The sequence below is a fragment of the Dromiciops gliroides genome, chromosome 1 (assembly GCF_019393635.1).
Source record: "Dromiciops gliroides isolate mDroGli1 chromosome 1, mDroGli1.pri, whole genome shotgun sequence".
NCBI lineage: Eukaryota > Metazoa > Chordata > Mammalia > Microbiotheria > Microbiotheriidae > Dromiciops > Dromiciops gliroides.
This window is the reverse complement of record NC_057861.1, coordinates 571,518,666-571,542,954: the sequence shown is the minus strand read 5'-3', so window position 1 is coordinate 571,542,954 and position 24,289 is coordinate 571,518,666. Positions and strand designations below refer to the sequence as shown.

Here is a 24,289-nt window from a genome sequence, read left to right as displayed (position 1 = left end):
CTAGCTGCCCCCTTGCTAGTAACTTTTAATGAGTTTATCTTATAGTATATGTTATAACTTTATTGATGCTTTTGTATCTCCCCACTAACTAGTGCCTTTGAAGACAGGAAATATGTCTTATCAAACCTTTGTATTTTTCTCCTCCCATTCTTGTGCTTAGCATGATGCTCTGCACAAGGAGTTACTTAATAAATTATTGTTGTCATATTCTATTCTAGTAATATTATTTTGTTAGTGTTGAATGAAAATTATTTTTCCTGCCCATGAAGGCAGGAAAGGCACTTGTTCTGTTTGAAATCATTGTGAGCCTAACCTTATGAAAATATTTTGTTTCCTTTTAGCCATCTTACACTGAATTTGATATCAGCGGCAATGTCCTAGCACTGATCTTCAATCAAGGCATGATCTGGTAGGCAAAGTTTATGGTGGTTTAGGATTGGAAGGAAAAAGAAAGGGCACATATCCTCATGTAAGAGAATGACCTCCTATCAAAGGATTCTGTACTTTAGGGAACAATATGACAGTTCCCTGCATTGAGTACAAAATGTCTATGGTTGATTCATCCTTGAAATCTTAACCTTCAAGTGCATATAGCATCTGTTTGCATAGCCATTTTTCTCCAGATGTTTTCTGGAGGATGGATGATGACCTTGTCCATGGGTCCACTTGGCAGGACTTTTTTGAAATATTTTTCAACATTTATGAAACCAGGAACTATATGAAGAATTTTACCCAATTTCAATACTGCCACACATATTAACTATGAAGGTTCTTTAAATGTTTAAATAATATTTCACAATATTACTTTATTGCAAGTAATTTTTTTGTCCTGACCTTTTATTTCATAAGTAAAGGGAACTCTGTGTAGAAACTTCTTTCTCCAAAACAGTCTTAGTAGCTTCAAGCAAGATTAAGTGAGTTGCCCATGATGATTAGATGAAGTGATTTTCCCATCATCATCATCATACATACATACATACATTTATGTGTGTGTTAATGTATGTATATGTATATTTACATATACATTTATGTGTATTTACATTTTAAAGGAAAGTGCATTTTAACTTTAATTTTCTAAATTGTTAGAAGTAGCTTGAATGTTTGGATATGTATGTGTATGTGTGTATGTGTATATATATGCTCAGTATATATAAACAATATGTATTAGAAGCAAAGACCAACTTGCTATTCACAATATCACACTGATTCTCATGTAATTATTACAAATATTTAAATAACAATGCTTTACTACATACCTCCAAAGAAAGACATGATATTGATTAAACACAGACTGAAGCATGCTATTTTTCACATTCTGTCATTTTTTTCCTCTTATTCAAGTTTTCTTATATAAAATGACTGATATGGTAATGTTTTACTTAATTGTACATGTATAACCTGTATCTGATTGCTTACTGCCTCAAGGAAGGGGGGAGGGGAGAGAGGAAAGGAGGGATAGATTATGGAATGCAAAACTTTAACTTATTTATTATTTAAATAATTTATTATTATTTAAAATAAATAAATAACAATGCTTTCCATAATAAGAATAGTTAACATTTATATAGCATTTACTATGTGCCAGGTACTGTGCATTTTACAGTTATCTCATTTGATCCTCATAACAACCCTGGAAAGGGTTATGATCCCCATTTTATATATAAGGAAACCAAGACAATCAAAAGTTAAGTGATTTGCTTAGGGTCACATAGCTAGTCTGAGGCTAGATTGGAACTCGTCTTCCTGACTCCAGACCCAGCGCTTTATTTGCCTAGCTATCCCAAGTTCCCAGTGCTATGCAAGTTCCTAGGTGATGTAAAGATGTTGAGTTTTAGAATTAGATCTAGGTGACAAAGGTTCTTTTGTAAAATTACTAGTTGTTGAGCCTTGAATTCCTCATTTATTAAATGAAGGGCTTAAACTGGAAGATATCTAATTTCTCTCCTGGTTCCAACAGTTGATGAGTCAGTTTCAGTTATATCTTCACCAATTCTCTTCATAAAACCTTTAGCAAATTGGCAAGGAATTTCTATAATGGAAATTAATTTTAATAGTAGAAACATTTTTAATTTAAAAAATGGAATCAAATGATATACTTCATCTGGAGCAGTCATTTTAAACTAACCATAGAAATGGTTATAGTTGATCTATTTTATACTGTTATGCCATATATGCCCAACAAAATATCATTCTACTATCTATATCTACATATCTACATCTACTATCATGCTATAGTCTTTCAATTTATATTCTACTAATTATTCAGTACTTTATGGAACGTACTGATAATCTACTGTAAATACTTTAGGAAGAACCTTCATCTACTGGTCAAATATTTAAATTATTTATGGTCTGAATAATTGAATCACTGTGTACTGTCAGATTGGTTTCTTCTGATAAATTTTAAAATCACCTTGCTGCAGTAATATGAGGAGAAAAAACAATATACCTACCATCTTCTGTTTTCAAGATCCCCTTGCACCAGCAAATGACTTAGTGTCAAGAAAAGGATGATAGTGAGATTTCTGCTAATTTTCTCCATTTCCATTTTAAAGGAAAATGCATTTTTTAAACTTTAGCTTTCTAAATTGTTAGAAGTAGCAGTGCTTGAATGCTTGAAGTGATATCAAAAGAAGTGACTTGCATATTCCACATCATGACTGCTTCCTTGATAGAAAGAGGAAACCAAGAATCTACTTGGGATTGTTTTAAGCCAAAGGTAGGAAAGGGAGTAACCATGAAGCATTTTGGATATCCTCAGTCCTTAGGTAATTTTTAAAAATGCTAGTCAGGTAATTTTTAAAATGCCTACTGATAATTTTTTTTAAATGTCTAGCTGATAGAAGATCCAACTCAGTTGATAAGGCTGACTCAGTACATGCATGTGAGGCACATCTATAGGCTACTTTCTGGGTTAAGACAACAGATTGACTTGGACTAGAAATCAGATTTTGTTGTCTGGAAAGCTTTCAAAATAGCTGCCTGTCCTGATTGTATTGTCTCTGGATTAATTAACCCAAAATTCTTTACAATGAAACCACAGCCAGACCTTCTTCTGTCATGGGGTTACTCCAATTCTCTCACAATTGTGCCTGACATTCTTAGATAACTATCTTTTAGATAACAGGTGGGGATTCTAGATAGGCAGTATAAAAATATTTTAACTGGCTAGGGCTAATTTGGGGGGACTAATCTAGGGGCCTAATCTCACTGTTGACTAATCTGGGGACTTTCAACTCATTGGCTATCTGACTGCTATTAATTTAATATGGACCATTTAAAAAGTTTCTCCACACTGCTCCCAAATTGATAAACAAAAATTAAGAAACCTCTTAACTAAATAATCAAAACAGAGTTTATTTATGAGATACAATTTAAACATAAAAATACAGGGAAATAAAATGTACAACCTGACTGCTTTCTGGGACATCTCCTTTCCACCCGACGCGGCCTGGAAATTCTTTAGCTCCTCCTGCATACCAATGGACCCTACTAGCGTTCTCCTAGTGCTCCAGCGTTTCCCCCCCCAGTACCCCCCCTCTCCCTGGCCTCCTCTCTTTCTCAGAGTCATTCTCTTCTCCTAATCTTCCCGTCTCGCCTCCTGTTCTGTCTGTCTGCTCTGTCAGTCCGCCCTCCCTTACTGTCTAACTCCCCCAGTATATTTATATCTTCCTTCTCTCCACTCAAACCTCTGGGCTCCCTGCGCCCCAAACACATGCCAAACTAATCCACTGCCCACACTAGGACTCAGCGGGGAGGCTCGACCACACCCAGGGGTCTGTACCCCGCTGCGCACCTGGGACCTTGGCAGGGGCCTGGGATCTCTGAAATAGATCCTCTCAGGGTGGAGGGAGCTGAGCCTTTTTTTTTTCTTTCCCCAAGCTGTCTGACCTGGCATCCTGAAAATCCCCATTGGGGCTTTCTTGGCTCAGCTGAAGAGGAGGGGAGGGGTATGAGCCCCTCACACAGAAAAAACCCCCTGAGAGCCTAAGGCTTTTTTTTTTTTTTGTGGGGCAGTGGGGGTTAAGTGACTTGCCCAGGGTCACACAGCTAGTAAGTATTAAGTGTCTGAGGCTGGATTTGAACTCAGGTACTCCTGAATCCAGGGCCGGCGCTTTATTGACTGCAGCACCTAACTGCTCCACCTAAGGCTTTTTAATCTCAGCCCAAAGGCAGCGTCCCTAAATCAAAATAAATTTCCAAAGCAGTAAACATTAGCAATGCTTTGAAAAGCAACTGTACTGCCTTTTAAAGAGTTTGAGCTATTTTTGGTCTGGAGAGAGCCCTCAAATTCATGACACGATCACTCCAACAAACATTGAAATAATGCCTGGAGCAGCAAAACTCACAGAAGAATGTGCTGAAATCATCTTCTAACCAAGAACAGCTTGGAAGGTCAGAAGGAGGGAGCTGCTATGCTGAGACAGGAGTGGAGCCCAATCCCATAGTCACCCTGACACAGATCCAGTCCCAGGAAGGCCTCATCAAGAGAAAGAGACCCCCAGAGCCTCTGAATCAGCTGAAGTACCAGTGTCATCTGGAACTAAGCTCACAGTCTGGTGAGAGGGCTGAGCCCTTGGCAGGGGGGGAGACTACAGGAGTCTATGCTGATGCTGAGGCAGAATTTGGATTTTACACCCCTGCTGGGAACCAGGAGGTAGGCTTGAGTAGCAGTGGCCCAGGTGGTGGAGGGGCACAGGCTCATCAGAGCTGACAACCACAATACACAAAGCTGGTTGATTAGCAAGTTGGAGTTGGTCTGGTGTAATCTACAGACCAGGGAACAGGCCAGGTGAGTGAGGAACCTGATTCTCCTTAAATCATAGCACCTGGGACTTCTGAAGCTTGGGATACTCCACCCTGGAAATAGTGCCCCACTTTAAGGGGCTAAAAGTCAAGTAAAAGAAAGGCAAGATGAGCAGACAGAGAAAGGTGAGGACCATAGAAAGTTTCTTCGGTGACAAGGGAGATTCAGGTGCACCCTCAGAGGAAGATGTCAACATCAGGGCCCCTATATCTAAAGCTTCCAAGAAAAATATGAATTGGTATCAGGCCATAGAGGGGCTCAAAAAGGACTTTGAAGATAAAGTTAGAGAGGTAGAGGAAAAAATGGAAAGAGAAATGAGGGTGATGCAGGAAAGACATGAGAAAAAAGTCAACAGCTTGAAAAGCCAAATTGGCCAAATGGAAAAGGAGGTACAAAAGCTCTCTGATGAAAATAATTGCCTAAGAATGAGGATTGAACAAATGGAAGCCAGTGACTTTATGAGAAACCAAGACACAATAAAGCAAATCCAAATGATAAAAAATAGAGGGCAATGTGAAATATCTTCTGGGAAAAACTGCTGACCTGGAAAATAGGTCCAGGAAAGATAATTTGAAAATTACTGGTCTACCTGAAAACCATGATCAAGGAAAGAGCTTACACATCATATTCCAAGAAATTGTCAGGGAAAATTGCCCTGATATTCTAGAAGCAGAAGCTAAAAAGACATTGAAAGAATCCACTGATCACCTCCTGAAAGAGATCCCAAAAGGAAAACTCCTAGGAATATTATAGCCAAATTCCAGAGCTCTCAGGTCAAGGAGAAAATATTGCAAGCTGCCAAAAAGAAAGAATTCAAGCACAGTGGAGCCCCAGTCAGGATAGCACAAGATCTAGCAGCTTCTACATTAAAGGACTGAAGGTCATGGGATATGATATTCCAGAGGGCCAAAGGAATTGGGATTACAACCAAGAATCACCTACCCAGCAAAACTGAGCATAATCTTTCAGAGGAAAAAATGGGACTTTAATGAAAAAGAGGACTTTCAGGTATTCATAATGAAAAGACCTGAACTGAATGGAAAATTTGACTTTCAAATACAAGACCCTAGAGAACCATAAAAAAATTGCAGTTGGGGGGACATACGTGGGGTCGTACAGTGGGCGACTGTCTTGTGTCTGAGGCCAGGTTTTGGCTGGGATGCCCCTGGGTCCACGGTGGATGCTTTGTCCACTGTGTCACCTAGCTGCCCCATGAGGACATCTTTAGGTTTAAATTGTGGGGTAAGGGGAATGCACTGGGGGAGAGGGAAGGGCAGAGGTGAAATCTTACATGAAAGAAACAGGAAAAGATTTATGGAGTGGGGGAAGAGATGGGGGAGGAACAGGGCAGTAAATGAATTTTACACTCATCAGAATTGGCTCAAAGACCTTAAACTCATCAGAGTTGGCTTAAGGAGGGAATAACATATACACTCCATTGGGTGGAGTAATCTGTTTAATCTGGGCAGTTAATGAGCCTAACACTCATCAGAATTGGCTCAAAGACCTCAATCTCATTAGAATTGGCTCAAGGAGGGAATAATGTATACACTCAATTGGGTGGAGTAATCTCTCTAACCCTGCAGGAAGATAGGAGGGGAAGGAGATAAAGAGAGAGGAGCAAAAGAAGGAAGGGCAGATTGGGGGAGGGGACAGACAGAACCAAATCCCTTTTGAAGAGGGATAGGATGAAAGAAGATGGAAAATATAATAAATATCATGGGGGAGGTAATAGGATGGAAGGAAAATAGTTAACAATAGTAATCATGAAAAAAAGAAAAGGGGGAAAATTATACAAAAAACATTATAGCAACTCTTTATGGGGGCTAAGAATTGAGAATCAAGGGAATGTCCATCAATTGAGGATGATGGAAGAAGCTGTGGTATATGATTGTGGTGGAATGGTCTTGTGCTACAGGAAATGACAAAGAGGATGATCCCAGCAAAACCTGGAAAGACTCATGAACTGATGTATACTGAAGTGAGCAGAGCTGGGAGGACATTGTGGGTAGTGACAGCAGAATTGTTCTATGAGTAATTGTGAATGACTTAACTACTCTCATCAGTGCAATGATCCAGACAATCCCAAGCGACTAATGAGGAAGCTTACTATCCACCCCAAGAAAGAACTGATAAAAAGAGCACTTGTTGCTCAACCTGATTGGGATCTTGTGGAGGGGGTAGGAAAGGGAGGGAGGGAGGGAGAAAAATTTGGAACTCTAAATCTTATGAAAATGAATGTTGAAAACTACCCTTACATGTAACTGGAAAAAAATAAAATAAATATTTGTTGGGGAAAAAAAAGTTTGAGCTATGTTTTAGAGATCCAAAAGCAAAATGGCTTGTTCCTTTTAGACTTGGCTAAGTCCTTTGCTCACATCTTTTTTTCCCTAACTCCCCTGGATGTCAGTAGGGAGTTATGTATGTGAACACAGCAAAACTAACCTTTCTAAGAGACATTCAATACCACTGGTGATTTCTGAAGCAGAAAGGGGAAGGGACAGTTTTGGCAATGTTCCAAAGGAAGAAACAAAAGGCTCTAGGGATTTTGTTTTCAGTTCAGTTTGTGAGGTGAAAGATTCAGTTACTGATGTCAGAGGTGATGAGTTGGTTGAATACTTAATGCTATTGAAATAACATTTATGAGAACAGTCCAGAAGTTGTGATGATAGAGATGAAATGATTAGCAAGCAATTATACCTATATATTTGCAATCAGAAAGGACTTTTCAGTGAATTTGATTGGCCTATTTCATTAGTTATACATCTCTATTGTCTAACTGGTTAGCAGCAATCTTTGAGAGTTAGAAGGCTTAGGTTCCAAATGTGACTTCATCATTTATTCTTTGTGAACATTCTTCATTCATTTAATCTTTTGTACCTTAGTTTCCCAGCTATAGAGTAATGATAGCTGCCCCTCCCTGCTGTCCTGTGAGGAAAAGGAATGATGAAAATATGATAAATTGATCCATACTTTGAGCTTTTTGGAAGAAAGGTGCTTATCTAAAGTCAAGATATTATTTTTAATATATATATATATTTAATATATATTATATATTTTTTTTATTTTTAATAAATGAGGATACCAAGTCCTTGGTTTCCTTGTGTTGGGAGTAGGCTATGATTCCTTAATCGTTGATTAATGGTTAATAAATCCTTTTAGTACTGATTTCAAAATCCCTTCTGCCTCTAATATTCAGTGATCTATGAGGGGAAAGTTAAGATCTATTTTAAATTCATAAAGAAGAGAGAAAAAAACATTAATGATTATAGGAAATGTTGGTTAATTATCTTGATTACAAAAGCCTTTTCTGATAGCATATACAAAGATATTTTGGAGTAAAAATTTACTAAACCACTAAATAATATAAACCATATTTGGGTTTTTAATATATAGAGAAGATAGACAAGGCCAACTGTTAGATTTATTAAAATATGGCTGAAATGGGTGTACAATTTCACTTTTCCTTACAGGAGGGTGATATAAAATGGGGTCTTGTGGCTTTAATGTGGGAATCAGACTCCAAAATTGAGAAATGTTCCTTTGTTTGTTTGTTTCTAGGATGGGATCTTTTTATGCTCCTTGCCTCCCAGCTATCAACATACTCCGTCTGCATACATCCATGTACTTTCAGTGCTGGGCTGTGATGTGTTGCAATGTTCCTGAGGCCAGGGTCTTCAAAGCCTCCAAATCTAATAATTTTTACTTGGCTATGCTTCTGCTTATTCTCTTCCTCTCTACAATGCCAGTGCTGTATATGATTGTCTCCTTCCCACCATCTTTTGACTGTGGCCCATTCAGGTACTTTACTTTTGAAAGTCACTGCTCTTACTGAGAATGATGCTTGCCTCCTATCAAAGCAAAATTCTTGAGAATGAACTAAACTCAATAAAATCCAGAGACAGTGAGATCTAATGCCAGGTCTACCTGTGGGCTCACTGAGGGAGCCATACCTAACAAATTCTTTAACTGCTCCTAGTCTAAATCTCTCCCTGAGAGAACTGTGAATAGTGGAGCAGAGACATTTCCAATTCAAAGAGCAAAGGAGGGAATTAGTGGCATGATAAAGTCTGGGTTATCTTCTTAGGGCACATTACCCAAATCCCTTGCCACCAGGCAGATTTTTCAGGGTTAGCACGCTAGGTGCTCCTTCTCTGCATCCAGAAATACAGAAAGTACAGGTATCCCAGAGTTCACCCAATAAAAGCCTATTATCCTTTAGAATGTGTACCATTGTGACAGATAATAAAAATGGGACTGCACATTTGTGAACAAAATGAAAGGGGCGGGGAGAGAGAGAGAGAGAGAGAGAGAATTGAAAATAGGCATTCTAAGAGGCTGAAGTGAGGATGCATTCAGATCTCATTGCAAAGGCATGGAGATGGGAGACTTTTGAGTTTTGGAGGAATGTTACTGAACTTTATCTATATTAAATTCATATTTGGCCTCATCACTTTAGCCCTTTTGAAATCTTTATGAATCTGAGGGGAGGATGGGGAAGGAGAATGACACAGATTTTTTCCCATGTTTCCCAGTTGCCAATTGTAAACTTTTGGTGTCAGTAATCAGAGAAGGCATAAATAAGAATTCCTGCCTAATTTGAAGATTGTTATTATGTTCTCCTCTCTATAATTGATCCAAACTCCTCAATAATTGATCCAGTGAGTGAGTAAATTTATATTTTGGGCAGGGCCAGTGAATTCCCTAAAGCTGTATTAGAAGTGAGGGATACCACAAATCAGAGTCTCTGAGTAATGAGAAAGCTAGTCACTGATTAGCATTCACTTGATAGGTCACCCTTCGATAGTGAATTGGGGTTATCAAATGAACCCTGTGGATAAAAATGATTATAGTGTTCTTTCCATAGTCATAATGATTCAAATCTGCAAACTGAAAGTAATGACTTTAATAAATGGAAAACAGTTGTCCCCTCATAAGTAACCCAACTAGTTTGGGTCTCTGTGGATCCAAGCAAGTGATGCTGAGTAATGAGTTCCATTTCTCAAGTGGGCTGTCATAAATAATACAGAGAGTGACATCTGGAGGCCTAAATATTAAATTGCAGCCTTAGACCATAATCTAGTATTAAGAAACTGTGGGATTTTGTAATCTCAATCCAAGATCTTTTAAAATCGCTTCTCCATTTCTCTTAGAGAGGTGGGGCTAACCCAAGTGACCTTTTTTGCATGATAAGGTTCCCTGGGAATGAAAAGGTCACAGGTTTTAGAGTCAGAGGGTTCATTCTATCAGTTACTAGCTGTGTGCCATTCAGTTCCTTGGGCCTCAGTTTCCTCATTTACTTCAGAGGTTTACTAAAAGGATAAAATTAAATTGTATATAAAATTTTTTCTAGGCAATTATATTTGTGCTTGAAATCTCTTTTCTTTTTTTTTTTCTTTGGCTGGGCCATGAGTGAGTCAGATCAAGGTTAAGTGACTTGCCCAGGGTCACACAGCTAGTATGTGTTAAGTGTCTGAGGCTGGATTTGAACTCAGGTCCTCCTGACTCCAGGGCTAGTGCTTTATCCACTGCGCCACCTAGCTGCCCTGTGCTTGAAATCTCAATGGTGTACAAGGGTGTCCTAGAATATTGAAGTATTCTCATATGCATTCCACCCTCTCTAATTTTCAATTTAAAGTTTACAAAGTACTTTAAATATATTCTCTGTTTTGATTTGAACAACAACCCCTGTGAAGTATTGTACTTCCCCTACTTCCCCTAAATAAAACAAACCTTCATTTAAGGTTTATGTCTAACATTTTATCTTTTCTCCTGTTTAAATATCTTGGGGAAAAAAGTCTACACTCATTTTCATTTTTTCACTTCACATTTATTTCTCAATACCTTACAATCTGGCTTCTATCTTCATGAAACCTTCACGAAATCTGATAGCTCTTGGTCTTCCACCACTGATTACTCCCTCCTTTTTTCCTTGGGTTTTCAGGACATTACTCTCTTCTTGTTCTCCTCTGACTTGTTTGACTAACAACCTATTTGTGGCCAAATACTATGATTTTGTCTTGGGACTAGTTCCCCAATAATTTAGACATAAAAAGGCTAGTCCCCAATATTTTAAAAGACACAGACTTCTAGTCTCCCTCTAATCACTCACATGAGCTAATCTAATCTAATCACATCTCATGCACTACTATGGAGCTCCTATATGAAGTCTATGCTAAATCTGTATATCCATACTGTTTTTCTCCTGAGCTTCCTTCCTTCCTTCCTTCTTTTTTTCCAATTTGAGCATCTTGTGTATGTATGGTAGTCTCACCTGCTCACTGGTTCCTTTGTTAAGTAGTCTTTTTTCTTTCAAGCTCATCACCTTTATGCAAGCTAACATTTCTACATTATTAATTTCTCGACTTTGTGGTTTGGCTTCACAGTTAGAAAAAGGTAAATTTTTCCCCAAGAAATATATGGGGAGTGGGGAATTAGATTTGGGGAAACAACCACAGTTTGCCATTCTGGAAAACATTGTCAGTAGTTTGGTGATCTTCAAGCACATTAAAAGGAATAATGTCCAGGAGATGATTAGAGTTATCCCAAAATGATTCCATTTCCCTGCCTCAGGGTATAGTTAATTTCTTATTATCAGAAGTCTTCCAAAGAAGTCTGGATGTCTATCAGGAATTTTTGAAAAGTGGAACTAGATGGTTTCTAAGGTATCTTCTAACTCTAACATTCTATGATTCTTTTGTGATCTTGGTAAATTTTTTTGGCCTACTCTGTGGAGGTCATCTGATGAACTTGCTTTTTGATAAGAATGAATATAAATTTTAGGAAGTGAGATATTTTAATAGAACTGGTAAATAATAGAACTGTCAGTCTAAGGGAAAACTTTCCCCTCCTCTTTTCCCAGTTCCAGATTGATTACTTTTTGAGTGGTAGACCAATTTGTGATTTGGTAGAGTAAAGTGAACAGATCTAATTTGATTTTGGAAGATCTGACCAGAGTAGGCAGGGAAGCCAGAAAATGATCCTTACTACTCTACTCTGTTAAAAGACGAGTATAGGGGCAGCTAGGTGGCGCAGTGCATAGAGCACCGGCCCTGGAGTCAGGAGTACCTGAGTTCAAATCCGGCCTCAGACACTTAACACTTACTAGCTGTGTGACCCTGGGCAAGTCACTTAACCCCAATTGCCTCACTAAAAAATAAATAAATAAAAGATGTGTATAGAACTACAGTCCAATGATGAGTACACTGACTTACTTGGTTAAGATAGTTAAAGGGAGGTGTTAGGACACAGTGTTTTTTTAGATGTTTTGGCAGTTTTCTATCACTTGGAAACTTTACAACCTTTTTCTAGGTCAAATAAAGAGAAACCTAGAAACCTAGAAAAATCTAGAAAGAACTGCATCCCCTATGCTATTCTCCACCATGCGTAGAGGACACTCTGGTTAGCTAATAATAAAGAGTTAGTAATTTATAGTACTTTAATATTTACAAAAACTTTAGAAGTATTATTTCATCTGAAGTATTATCTCATTATTATATTAGAAGCATTATCTCATACCTAAGGGTTTATTTTATAAATGAGGATATTATGGTAGACAGATGTCTTGCCCAAGGTCACACATAAGTGTCTGAAGCTGGATTTAAACTCAGGTCTTCCTTACTCCAGGTTTTCTGTTTTATTCACCATACCACCCAGGTGGGCAAGGATTATATGATGTTATTCTTCTTCTACCCACATACCATATCCCTAGGTTATATGAGAGCTAAATAATAATAAGAAGAATTCATTATTCTCATTTATAGATAAGGCAAAATGAATCTGAGAGAGGTTAGGTGACTAAGTTGCCAACAGCTCAGGCAGAAGTGAAACTCAGACCTCTTGATTCCAAATCCAGTAGTACTATGCACTATGTGACCTTGATGACTCTAGAGGAAGAAGGTAATGACTTCTGTCAATCTTTTTCTGGCTTTCCTTCATGATAGATGTGAATACTTAGAAGAAGCATCACATTGAATTAGAAACACCACTGTGTTCCCAGTAGCAAGCCATTTTTGAATAAGTAAAGGGAATCCTGAAGTGACTAGAGTTCTTCCATTCTGCCCCATCAGCACATGGCTGATTTCTTTTTCTCAAATCACTATTGCCTGAGAAACTTGGTATAGACCAACATCTCACACTATATACTAAAATAAGGTCAAAATGGATACATGATTTACAAATAAAATACCATAAGCAATAAAAGAGCACAGAATTGTTTATCTGTCAGAATTTAGGACCAAAGAGAGAGAGCATTACAAGATGTAAAATAAATGACTTTGACTAAATAAAATTAAAAAGCTTTTGCACAAACAAAACCAATGTAACCAAAATTATAAAGAAAGACGAAAACCTGGAAAGAATTTTTGTAACATGTATCACTGATAAGGGCCTCATTCCTCAAATATATAGAGAATTGAGTCAAATTTATAAAAATACAAGTAATTCCCCAATGATAAATGGTCAAAGGATATGAACAGGCAGTTTTCAGAGAAATAAATTAAATTAAATAAATAAAATAAATAAATTAAAACTCTCTATAGTCATGAAAAAAGCTCTAAAGCACTACTACTGATCAGAGAAATGGCAAATTAAAAATAATTCTGATTGACTAATAAAAAAAGGATGTTGGGGGGGATGTGGGAAACTGGAATGCTAATCCACTATTGGTGGAGTTGTGAATGGATCCAACCATTCTGGAGAGCAATTTGGAACTATGCCCAAAGGACTATAAAACTATTGCATACCCTTTGACCCAGCAATACCACTGCTAGGTTTATATCCCAAAGACATCCCCCCAAAAAGAGTAAAAGACCTATTTGTACAAAAAATAGTTATAGCAGCTCTTTTGTGGTGGTTAAGTATTAAAATCAGAAGAATGAGGGAATGGCTAAACAAGCTGTGGTATATGATTTTGATGGGAATATTATTGTGCTATAAGAAATGACAAGCAGGATGATTTCAGAAAGACTTATACGAACATTGTTTGATGAAGAACTGTGATACAATTATCCAAGACAATCCCAAAGGACTAATAATGAAGATACTATCTACCTCCAAAGAAAGAACTGCTATTGATTGAATACAAACTTTATTTCTTTCATTTTTTCTTTATTTTTCTTGTACAAAATGACTACTATGGTAATGTTTTATAATGTTACACATGTATAACCTATATCTTATGCTTACTGAATCAGGGAGGGAGCAGAGGGAGGGAAAGAATTTGGGACTCATAACTTTAAATAAAATGTTTATTATAAGGAAGGAAGGAAGGAAAAAAGGAAGGAAGGAAGGAAGGAAGGAAGAGAAGGAAGGAAGGAAGGAAGGAAGGAAGGAAGGAAGGAAGGAAGGAAGGAAGGAAGGAAGGAAGGAAGGAAGGAAGGAAGGAAGGAGAAGAAGGAAAGTCAAGTACTCTGACAAAAAAAATCACTGTTGCCTGGAAAGAAATCTGACTTGTAAGTTTTTTCTGTATTCTCATGGGTAGCATCCAGGCAAAAGCAACATTTAGTTCCAGATGACAGAGCAATTCTGTATCTTTGAGGTATTAGGACTTTATGGCTGAGAATTTTTTTTAGTATTTTTTGTTTTAAAGCATTAAGTCCTTTATATTAAATAGTCCATGACATGTATAAAAGAACTTACACCAATGTCTTTCTAGGGAATAATAGCTTTTCATTGCAAAATCAATATGGACTATAAAAACAGTAATGTGACACAAAGTCTAGGATTTCATAAATTCAACCTACATTGTAAAAGATTTATATGTTAGGATAAGGCAAAATTAAAGTTAATCTTAATTATTTAGGAGTTGATTTTCTAGTTCATGTATTATCAGACATTTCTTAGGATCTTAGATTTAGAGCTGAAGGGAGCTTAGAGGTCCAGCGAATTTAAATGAGTTGTACAAGGTTGCACAGGAAATAAGTGTCAGAGAAAGCATTTGAAGCCTTTAGTGAGGAAGATTCATCTTCCTGAGTTCAATCTGGTCTCAGACACTTAACCCACTTTGCCTCAGTTTTCTCATCTATAAAATGAGCTAGAGAAGGAAATGGCAAACCACTCCAGTATTTTGGGGTCACAAATACAAAACTGATTGAATAATAACAATCTCTTACTCAAAGCCAAAACTCTTTCAATTCCATTCTATACTTCTTCACTTCTCTACTTTGCATCACTTTGTTGTTCATCAGGCTGTGAAAGTGAAAAGAGGAAGCTAAAAAAAAAGAAAATAATTTTCAGTTGTTTGCTTATTTGAACAATGATATTAAAATTATTGGCTGATTGGGATTTTGAGATTATTTCCAGTGTGCATTTTGTTAAATTATTGCTAATGTTTATTTCTTTGGTCAAAACTGTAGGCCTCGCCTATAAAGAAAACTATGTGAAATAAGAGAAAATTTAACTATTCTCAGGATATGAATCAATTTTAGCAGACTGACAAATTAATCTTCAGATTTTATAGAGTATAGCCAAATAATTATTATATTTGCCTTATGGAAAAAATCCTCATAATCCCTAACCTCCTGGGATCTTGCGAGTGGATAAAACTTTTACAAAATAACTTGACTACAAAGTAAAAATGTCTTGAAGGGGAAAATAGAGTTCCCAGGTAAAATGCTTTAAGGACATTTTATAGAGGGAGGAAATAATTTCAGCTGCAAAATTTAAAGACTTTTCATATAAGATTATTATTCTATGTGTTTTAAGAAGACCACTTCTTGGGGCAGTTAGGTGGCACAGTGGATAGAGCACCAGTCCTGGATTCAGGAGGACCTGAGTTCAAATCCGGCCTCAGACCCTTAATACTTACTAGCTGTGTAACCCTGGGCAAGTCACTTAATCCCAATTGCTTCACCTCACCCCACCCCACCCCACCAAAAAAAGAAGAAGAAGACCACTTCTTGGATTTTAGGGTTGTAAAGTTATTTGATGCTGAGGAAATAGAACCCATAAGTGAAAATCACTCTTTTTAGAAGTTTAGCAGGGAAGGGAAGCAGAGACACAGTAATAGCTTGAGGGGGATCAAAGAAAAGATTAGTTTTAATTGTGGTAGTGTTTTGTTGTTGATATTAATATTCCTCAGAATAGGGGAGATATGAATATGGTTATAGGCATTGAAAGGAAGCCATTGAGAGATTGAAGGGAAGTCTGCATGTGTACACACATGCACACATGCGTGTGCCCATGAGGGCATCTGTGAGTATGAGAGAAGGGAAGGGAAGAGGGAAGAGGAGGTAAAGAGGAAGAAGGAAGAGGGAGAAGGGAGGGAAAGGGAAAAAGGAACTGAGCAGTGGAGAGAGAGAGGGATGTTGATATGTTTTATTTCTCAATAAAGGTTGGCAATTTGGCACTTCATCTCAGTGAGAAGCACTGATTAGGACATGATTAGGTTTGAATTTTGACTCTGATGCTTGAAGCTGTGTGTCCTTTGATAAATCATTTTATATTCCTGAGCCCAGTTAATAATATTATATAAAATAAATATAATAATGGCTATTGAATTTATCTTGTAAGGCTGTTGCTAGATTAAGATGACATATAAAGCATTGCAAACTGTAAAAACCACAAAAGTTAGTTGTGTTCTCAACTATCCTTTCCTGTTTTTCAGTGGCAAAAACAGAATGTTTGAAAGTCATTGGTGAAACTCTGGAGCATGATTTCCCCAGCTGGTTGGCAAAAAATATTAAGACAGCTCTCTAACCCTGGACTTGTCATTGCTGTCATTTTGATCTGGTGTATGTATACATATGCTTAGAGAAAAAGCCTTGTAACTCTCATCTCTTCTCCCATCACTACCCCTTTCTTTTCACTTCTCTACTTTTCCTACATCCTCAGATTTCCAAAGGTCTTACTGAAACCAAACTATTTCAGGACTGATACTTGTGGTGAGGGGCTGAAATTCATGAGCCTTATCTTGATCCTATTGGTTGCGATTCAGGCTTCCCCACATCTTGTTTCACCATTTCAGGATTAAATAATTTGTTGCCAACTGGCCAAAATAATAAGGGCAGGATATAATGATAAGTCTAATCAGGGTATTTGACTCATACAGTAGAAGGCATTGAAGAAACAAACATGATCCAAGGCCATTTTTCAGTGCTGAAGGCCTTAGAGGTCAACAAGCATAAGCACTTGCACTCAGCCGGGCACACATAAATGCTTGTTTATAACAATAGAAATCACAGACTGGAAGGATTCTTGGAAATATCATCTACTCCTTCCCCATAATTGCAAAAAGAGCTAACACTTGATCTTCCCTCCTCTTACTCCCTTGAGGACATTCACACTTAAAAATAAAAACAAAGCATAGACTTGCCAATACTGCAGAATGAAGGGGTTGAAACTGGGGAGGGGAGATCATTCGTTTAGTACACAAAAAAATGGCAAGAGTTCATAGAATCATAACTTTCAGAGGTGGAAGGACCTTCACAAGTCACCTACTTTTCATACAACATTTGTTTGATAATATCTAAATGGGAGGGCGGTGCCACCAGAAAGCCATCTTGGTATAGTGAATAGAGTCTTGGAGATCTGGATTCAGATGTTCCCTTTGACTCTAACTATGTGATCACAGCTAATTAGTCAACTTCTTTGAACCTCAAGGAGTTGGGACACGATCGCCTCTATTCTTCTATTGAGAATGTGACTGTGTGACCTTAGATTCATCTTCCTATCTGGAAACCTAAGTATTAGACTTCATGATTTCTAATACCAAAAAATTCTCTCTCTTAGACTCAGTTTCCTCATTTGTAAATGGGAATAATAGCACTTACTTCACAGGATTGTTTGTGAGGATAAAGTGAAGCAATGTGTAAAGTACTTTGTAAGCCCATTAAAGTGACTGTAAATATCAAAATATTATTAAGTTAGATTAACAATGGAATAAATGCCTATTGGATATTTTGAACGGCCTATTAGACATCATTGTACACATCTCTAATTCAACATGTCCAAAATAGAACTCATTTTTTACCCTACACTCAATCCTCTTCTGAATTTCTCTGTTTCTATTGAAGTCATAACCCAGGTTCACAATCTTAGTGTTGTGAATCTTCAATGTCATTCACCCCAGATACTAATAAATAAGGTGTCAATCCATTCTCTAAACCAGAGGTGTCAAACATGGGGAAACACTTTCAAATGTCCCACCTAGATTAAAATGGGAAGTATTCAACAAATAAATAAAATATGTAGATGTATTATATATATATATAATTTTAGATAATATTAATATGTGATTTTCTGAGTCAAATAGCAGTCCATAGGAATTCTTATGTATGGTTTAGTGACTCACTTTTCTTTTTGAGTTTGACAGAATCACTGCCAAAACAATTTTCCTAAAATGTAGGCCTATGTCACTCAATTAACTCCAATTCCTCCTCATTACCTCTAGAAAAAATATTAATTCCTCTGTTTGCATTAAAAAGCCTTCTACAACTAGCTCTCACCCATATTTCCAGTCTTATCACACAATACTCCCTTTTCCATTCTAGCCAAATTGGCCTTTTGTTTGTTCCTCAGACATCACTCTCTCCATTTCTGTGCCTTTGCACTGTCTTAAATACCTAGACTATCTCCCCTCCCTACTACCACTTCTTAAATCCTTTATTTTTTGTTGTCTCATCACACCCACCACCCACAACCACCACCACCACCACCACCCACCTCCCTGGGCTCAGCTGAAGACCTGCCATCTACATGAAACCTTTTTTGATTCCTACCATGTCTTCCACTCCAAAAATCAAAATTTTTCTTCTGTATAATGTGTCTGTTGTTCCCCCTTCCATAATAGAAGCTCCTTGAGGGCAGGAATTATTTCTCTTATGTCTTATCCCCTGTGCCCCATCCTAGGTACTCAATGGATATTCTTGATTACTTGACTAACTTTTGATTTCCTAAAGTTACTTGTTGAATCTTTACTCATCTATTCTGTTAATTAACAAAAAATAGGAAAGCCTATAGTAATTCAGTGATTTTTCCCATGGACTAGTAAGTTAGTGACAGACAAGACCTTCTCTCTCTCTCTCTCTCTCTCTCTATCTCTCTCTCTTTGGTGAGGCAATTGGGGTTAAGTGACTTGCCTCACCAAAAAAAAAAAAAAAGAAGAAGAAGAAGAGATGTAAGCTGGCTTAGGAGGTGGTTAAAGTGTCAGGAAGTCCCAAACATAGGACATAGTTTGAGCTCTGCCATAATTTGTGTGATCTTGGACAAGAAGTCCAGCACTTCTTTTGGCCTCAGTTTCTCCTTATTATTAAGATTCTTCATTGTTGTCAGATTCTATGAGTCAAATGTAGTTTTAAAAAATTATTGAGAAAGGAAACATAAAATATCTTATTGTCTTTTTCTTTTAGCTTGACTATCTATTATCTCAATGCTGCTAGCAAGGTACAGAAAACTTGGAAACTTAGAGTTAAAGAAGAAGATGAAGATGGTAAGAATTCATTGTAGGAAAATATTATATATTATACTTTCAAATAATAGAAAAGACTAAGATATTGAAGTGTTCTTTCTCATTTTCTTTTCTTTGCACAGCAAGCCGAGGAGAACAAAATGAGAAACAAAAAAATGGCAGCTGCAAGAGCAGGTTAGAAGTAATTTTTGTGACCATGTTTTGTAAGTAGATTTTTCTCTTCTTTCCAAGAGGTATTTCGGAGCTATATAGAACAAGGTGATGGTAGTCAGAGAAGTGGCAATAGGAAGCTTTGTTTATATAGCTATGCTAGAAATGCTAAAAATAGCAATAAGACAAGAAGGGGAAATTAATAAAGATAGGCAAAAAGGAAACAAAACCATCTCAATTTACTAATGACATGATGGTTGACTTGGAAAATCTTAGAGACTCATTTATAGCAATAGCAAAATTCAAGAGTACATGCTTGTAACATATACAATAATTCCAAACCATACCCAGAGTATACATAGTCACAATGACATATAAATGATAAATGAATGTAAATGGCTGATAATATTAAACATTATTACATAATCTCCTTTGAGCGTACTAACTTGATATATACAGTATATTACATTCCCCACTTTTGGAGGAATTGTGCTAGGCCCCAGGTGGATGGATTCTGACTATGCCATCAGACTGAGTGAAAGAAAAAGAAAACAAGTTAAGTTAAACCAGGTGCATGTGTTGGAGCTTCCATGACACCAGGCCATTTTTGGAGGGAGAGAAGAAGAAACTGGACTGTGTCTAGTAATTGTGCTCTTAGTGGAGAAGTTTTTTACCTGTAGAAGGAAAAGCTTGTTAAAGGTAAGAGTTTATATTGCTATAGTTTGGGGTACACCACATTTTTTAAACTGGTTCCCCAATGCTCTGCATGTAGGGTTTCCTATTCAAAATAAATAAAAAATGAAAAACATTTCTGAAAGTCAAGCTACTAAGTTACTTGTATAATTTACAAAATGTTCCTTAAATTTAAAAAAATTAAAAATTAAATTTGGGGGGGGTGTTGTTTAGCTAATTATTTTTTAAATGTTTTAGGTAAAACATTACCAATATTATTTAAATATCTGGAAGGGTGAGCAATATCCATGCCTGTACTGTTTCTATAGAATAAAAATCATCATAGTAAATTACATAGTTGTGAGATTAAAATTGGATATTAGATCATAAATCTCCCCTACTTAACTTTTCCCTTAATTTATCTCCCAGACTAGTAAATGGAAGAAGCTTCTGGTTTTCTAGATAGAGCCTTTATTGTATGGTAGTCACAAGGTGATGTTGATTAGAAGGATAGGAAAATAGAAATACAATACAAATCGTCTTAAGTCTAGGCTTAGTCTATATTCTGTATAAAACTCACCAAAACCGAAGGCCACTTTTGGGGAGAGAGACCGAGTCAAGCGCGTGCTGTTAACCGAGAGCCGGGCCAAGTCAAACTCCAGTCCGAGTCTGTCTTTGCAGCGCAGCCAGGAGACCAGCGGAGCAGAAAAAAAAGCCCCACTTCCGTTCTCTCCTTGCCTTTTCAGCTCGCACCCCGGAAGTCGAGTGCATAGCAGGCAGTCTGACATGCGCAGCAGGCGCACTGGCGTGCGTAGCTCATGCCATTGGTCTCCTCCCAGAAAGGGTGGTCCTTAAAGAAAAACTGGCGTCTTTCAATTATCCTAACAGACTGTTAAAAAAACTTTCATATTTTTTTACTACATAGTTAAATCACAGATTTAGTACTCCAACAACCAAACTATTTTATAGAAATAGATAAAATAACAAAATATTTAAAATCTTAATGTAAAGCATAAAAAAGTTGGAATTAAGCCTTCCAGGCCTAAAATTATGCCATAAAGCAGTAATTATCAAACTGATTTAGTACTAACTAGAAGATGGATAATAGAATAATGATATCATGGGGAAGGGAATAGGATGGAAAGGAAACAGTTAACAATAGTAATCATGAAAAAGAGAAAAGGGGGAAAATTGTACAAAAAATATTTATAACAACTCTTGGTGGAGGCTCAGAATTGAGAATCAAGGGAATGTCCATCAATTAAGGAATAATGGAAAAAGCTGTGCTATATGATTGTAGTGAATGGTCTTGTGCTACAGGAAATGACAAACAGGATGATCCCCGAAAATCCTGGAAAGACTAATGAACATCAGTGTATAGTAAAGTGAGGAGAGCCGGGAGGACATTGTGCATAGTGGACAGCAATATATTTCAATGAGCAATTGTGAATGACTTACTACTCTTAGCAATGCAATGATCCAAGACAATCCCAAGGAACTAATGAGGAAGTTTACTATACACCCCTATAAAAAGAACACTTGTGGATTGTACATATATAACCTGGTTGCAATCTTGTGGAGGAGAGAAGAAAGGGAGGGAGGGAGAAAAAATTTGGAACTCTAAATCTTATGAAAATGAATGTTGAAAAGTACCCTTACATGTAACTAGAAAATAAAATAAATGTTTGTTGCTAAAAAAAAAAAAAGAAGTATTAGTACAGGGACAGCTAGGTGGCACAGTGGATAAAGCACTGGTCCTGGATTCAGGAGGCCCTGAGTTCAAATCCAGCCTCAGACACTTAACACTTACTAGCTGTGTGACCCTTAACCTGAGGGCTAAGTTTAAGTGTTTTTTTTTTCTGTTAGGTTTTTTTTGCCCTGCCAAAAAAAGTATTAGTACAATAAACCAAATTAAGACAAGAACTTTTTAAAACATATTTATTGATCTTTGGTTTTTATATCACCTATATTTCCAAATATATCCTTGGATATTGGAGGGGGACAAGCCTCCAAGAGAGCCATATATTATAACAAAGAACAAAAAGGGGGGATGGTATTGCAAAATTAACTAACATATCAATCAAATTTTGTATTATGTATATTTTCTACACCCATATTCTGACCAGTTCTCCAAAAAAAGGGGGGGAGCAGAATTTTCATTTTTCTTCCTCAGGCATTTTAATCTCACAGTATTCAGTTTGATTGTTTTGCTGTTATTATTTTTGCCAATTACAAAGTTCAAGTCGTGTTTATTATCCTTGGTTGTTTACTTTGCATCAATTCATATAATTCTTTCTATGCTGTTTCATTATATTTATCATTTCATATATATAGCATACTAACCTGTATTATTTTTGACACTCCCCAATCAATGTACATTTAGGAAGTTAGAGATTCTTTTATCTTACTTTTGTTTCCAGTTCTTTGCTACTAGGGGAGAAAAAGTTCTAATATTTTGGTATTTTTTATCCTTCACCTCTTGTCTACAAGCGGAATTTTCAGGTCCAAATTATAGAAATTTTAGTCACTGCCTTCCCCATAATTTCAAATTGCTTTGCAGAATTTTGGAAAAATTCACAGCTCCACTCTCAAATGTATCTGTTTTAGGGGTGTTGGGAGGCTCAAATGAGAAAATCGATGTTTTGCAAATCTTTGCAAATCTTGAAGTCATATAAATGCCAATTAATATTATTGGTATTATTTAGCCACCAGGTCTCCAGTTTGGTGATGATTTTATTCTTGAGTCTCCTACCACAGCAATATTTATAGAGTAAATACAAGGGTGTTTTCTTTTTTGTGTACTATATGTAAACTTAAGTTTTAATTTGCATTTTTAAAACTTCCTTAAGTGTGGTCAAATCAACAAAAAATATAAAGCAGACCTGATTTATAGAGTTTTTTTATTTCTGAAGTAATAAATACTCACACTAAAAATGTAACAATGTACCAAGCAGGTTAGACCTAGCCTAGCACAACCTCATGTGTGTGTGTGTGTGTGTGTGTGTGTGTGCTCTCTTCCAACACTATTTCATGTGAAGCTCAATTGTATTAATTGCATTCTTTCATTATTAACAATCTGAAGCAATCTTCTACATGGTCCTTAATAATTTTAAATCCTTCTTTGATACTTACAATGTCCCGTTTCAACAGTAATATTATCACCACTTTATAGCTGAAGGAAATGAAACCAAGAGGTTGAGAATTTCTTTAATGAGGGACCCAGGACTTTTCCTAGGGTTTTCTAGCCACTACTCCATATTGCTCTCACATCCTTTCTAGTCCTAAATTCTGTGATCCTTTGAAACTTCACTTTAGTTATCACAAAAGAAATCAAACAACATTTTAAAATGCTAGAGTTATTAAAAAAGAATAAAGGTTAAAGAAAGTCAGTTTGCCCACCTATCTGCAGAGTTGCCATAAGGTTATAAAATGGTAAATGACAGTGTGTAGTATGTTGTAAAAATACAAATTTCAAGTACTTCTAAATTACACAGATGGACTAAATTTTTATTTTCTTTTTTTCATGTGTTTGTTTTAGCAGCTGCAGCAGGTGGCCAGTAACCTTAACAGACAACTCTGGGACTCAGGAATACTTTTGACCTTGGAAAGGAAGAATAATGAGTTGTCTGAATGTCCAAAGTAGCTCCGTGTTGTTTGAAAATCTTTTTCCCACTGCCCTTCAAGGTCAAGCACATTTCCAACTTTCTTTTAGAGAAAGTCCTCCAGTGATTCTTTTTTTCTGTACCAATGATTACAGCCCTAATTTCTTCTCTGTAAGATCTCCCCAGTCAGTTCTACTGAACATGAGAGCCTGAAAAGGTATGATCAAGAAATCCCCACACATTGACTCAGTGATTTGCCTAGGAGTTCTGTTAAATATGCAGCCATATGCCCTTCTTTTACATTCTTCTTTAAAAAATTTGCTCTCTGCAATTTTTGCAATTGCAGGGATGTGTCACCTTCCCCCACAAAGTGTCACATATATTAACTAAATAGTTTATAGTAGATTCATTCACTAGCTCACCAGTTCAAATGAAAAAAAAAATTATGCTCTATTGTCAGGTTCCTGACAAAATAGTCAAAATAGTCAGTTAAGTGAAAAGAGACTGGTCAATGGTGTTACACAGATGAATGTTTCTTATCTACAGGAAAACCATAGAGCTTAGAGAAGCTATTTTAGGGAAAAAAAGACTCGTTTTGTACCAAGGTATAACTGATACTACAGGCTGTAGTGTTCCTGCTAGCAGGAAGCT

General features: G+C 36.8%; 1 protein-coding gene across 1 annotated transcript in view; it reads left to right on the top strand.

Moving 5' to 3' along the window:
• TMC1 (transmembrane channel like 1) overlaps window positions 1–23,677 on the top strand; it is a 195,530-nt gene extending 171,853 nt beyond the window's left edge. Inside the window, 9 exon segments of the mRNA XM_043999157.1 lie at window positions 342–409; window positions 8,369–8,608; window positions 16,413–16,434; window positions 16,436–16,480; window positions 16,482–16,543; window positions 19,156–19,201; window positions 19,203–19,235; window positions 19,337–19,388; window positions 23,575–23,677. Of these exon segments, the coding sequence (XP_043855092.1) occupies window positions 342–409; window positions 8,369–8,608; window positions 16,413–16,434; window positions 16,436–16,480; window positions 16,482–16,543; window positions 19,156–19,201; window positions 19,203–19,235; window positions 19,337–19,388; window positions 23,575–23,597 (591 nt within the window). The 3' untranslated portion in view covers window positions 23,598–23,677.
• The last annotated feature ends 612 nt before the right edge of the window (window positions 23,678–24,289 follow it).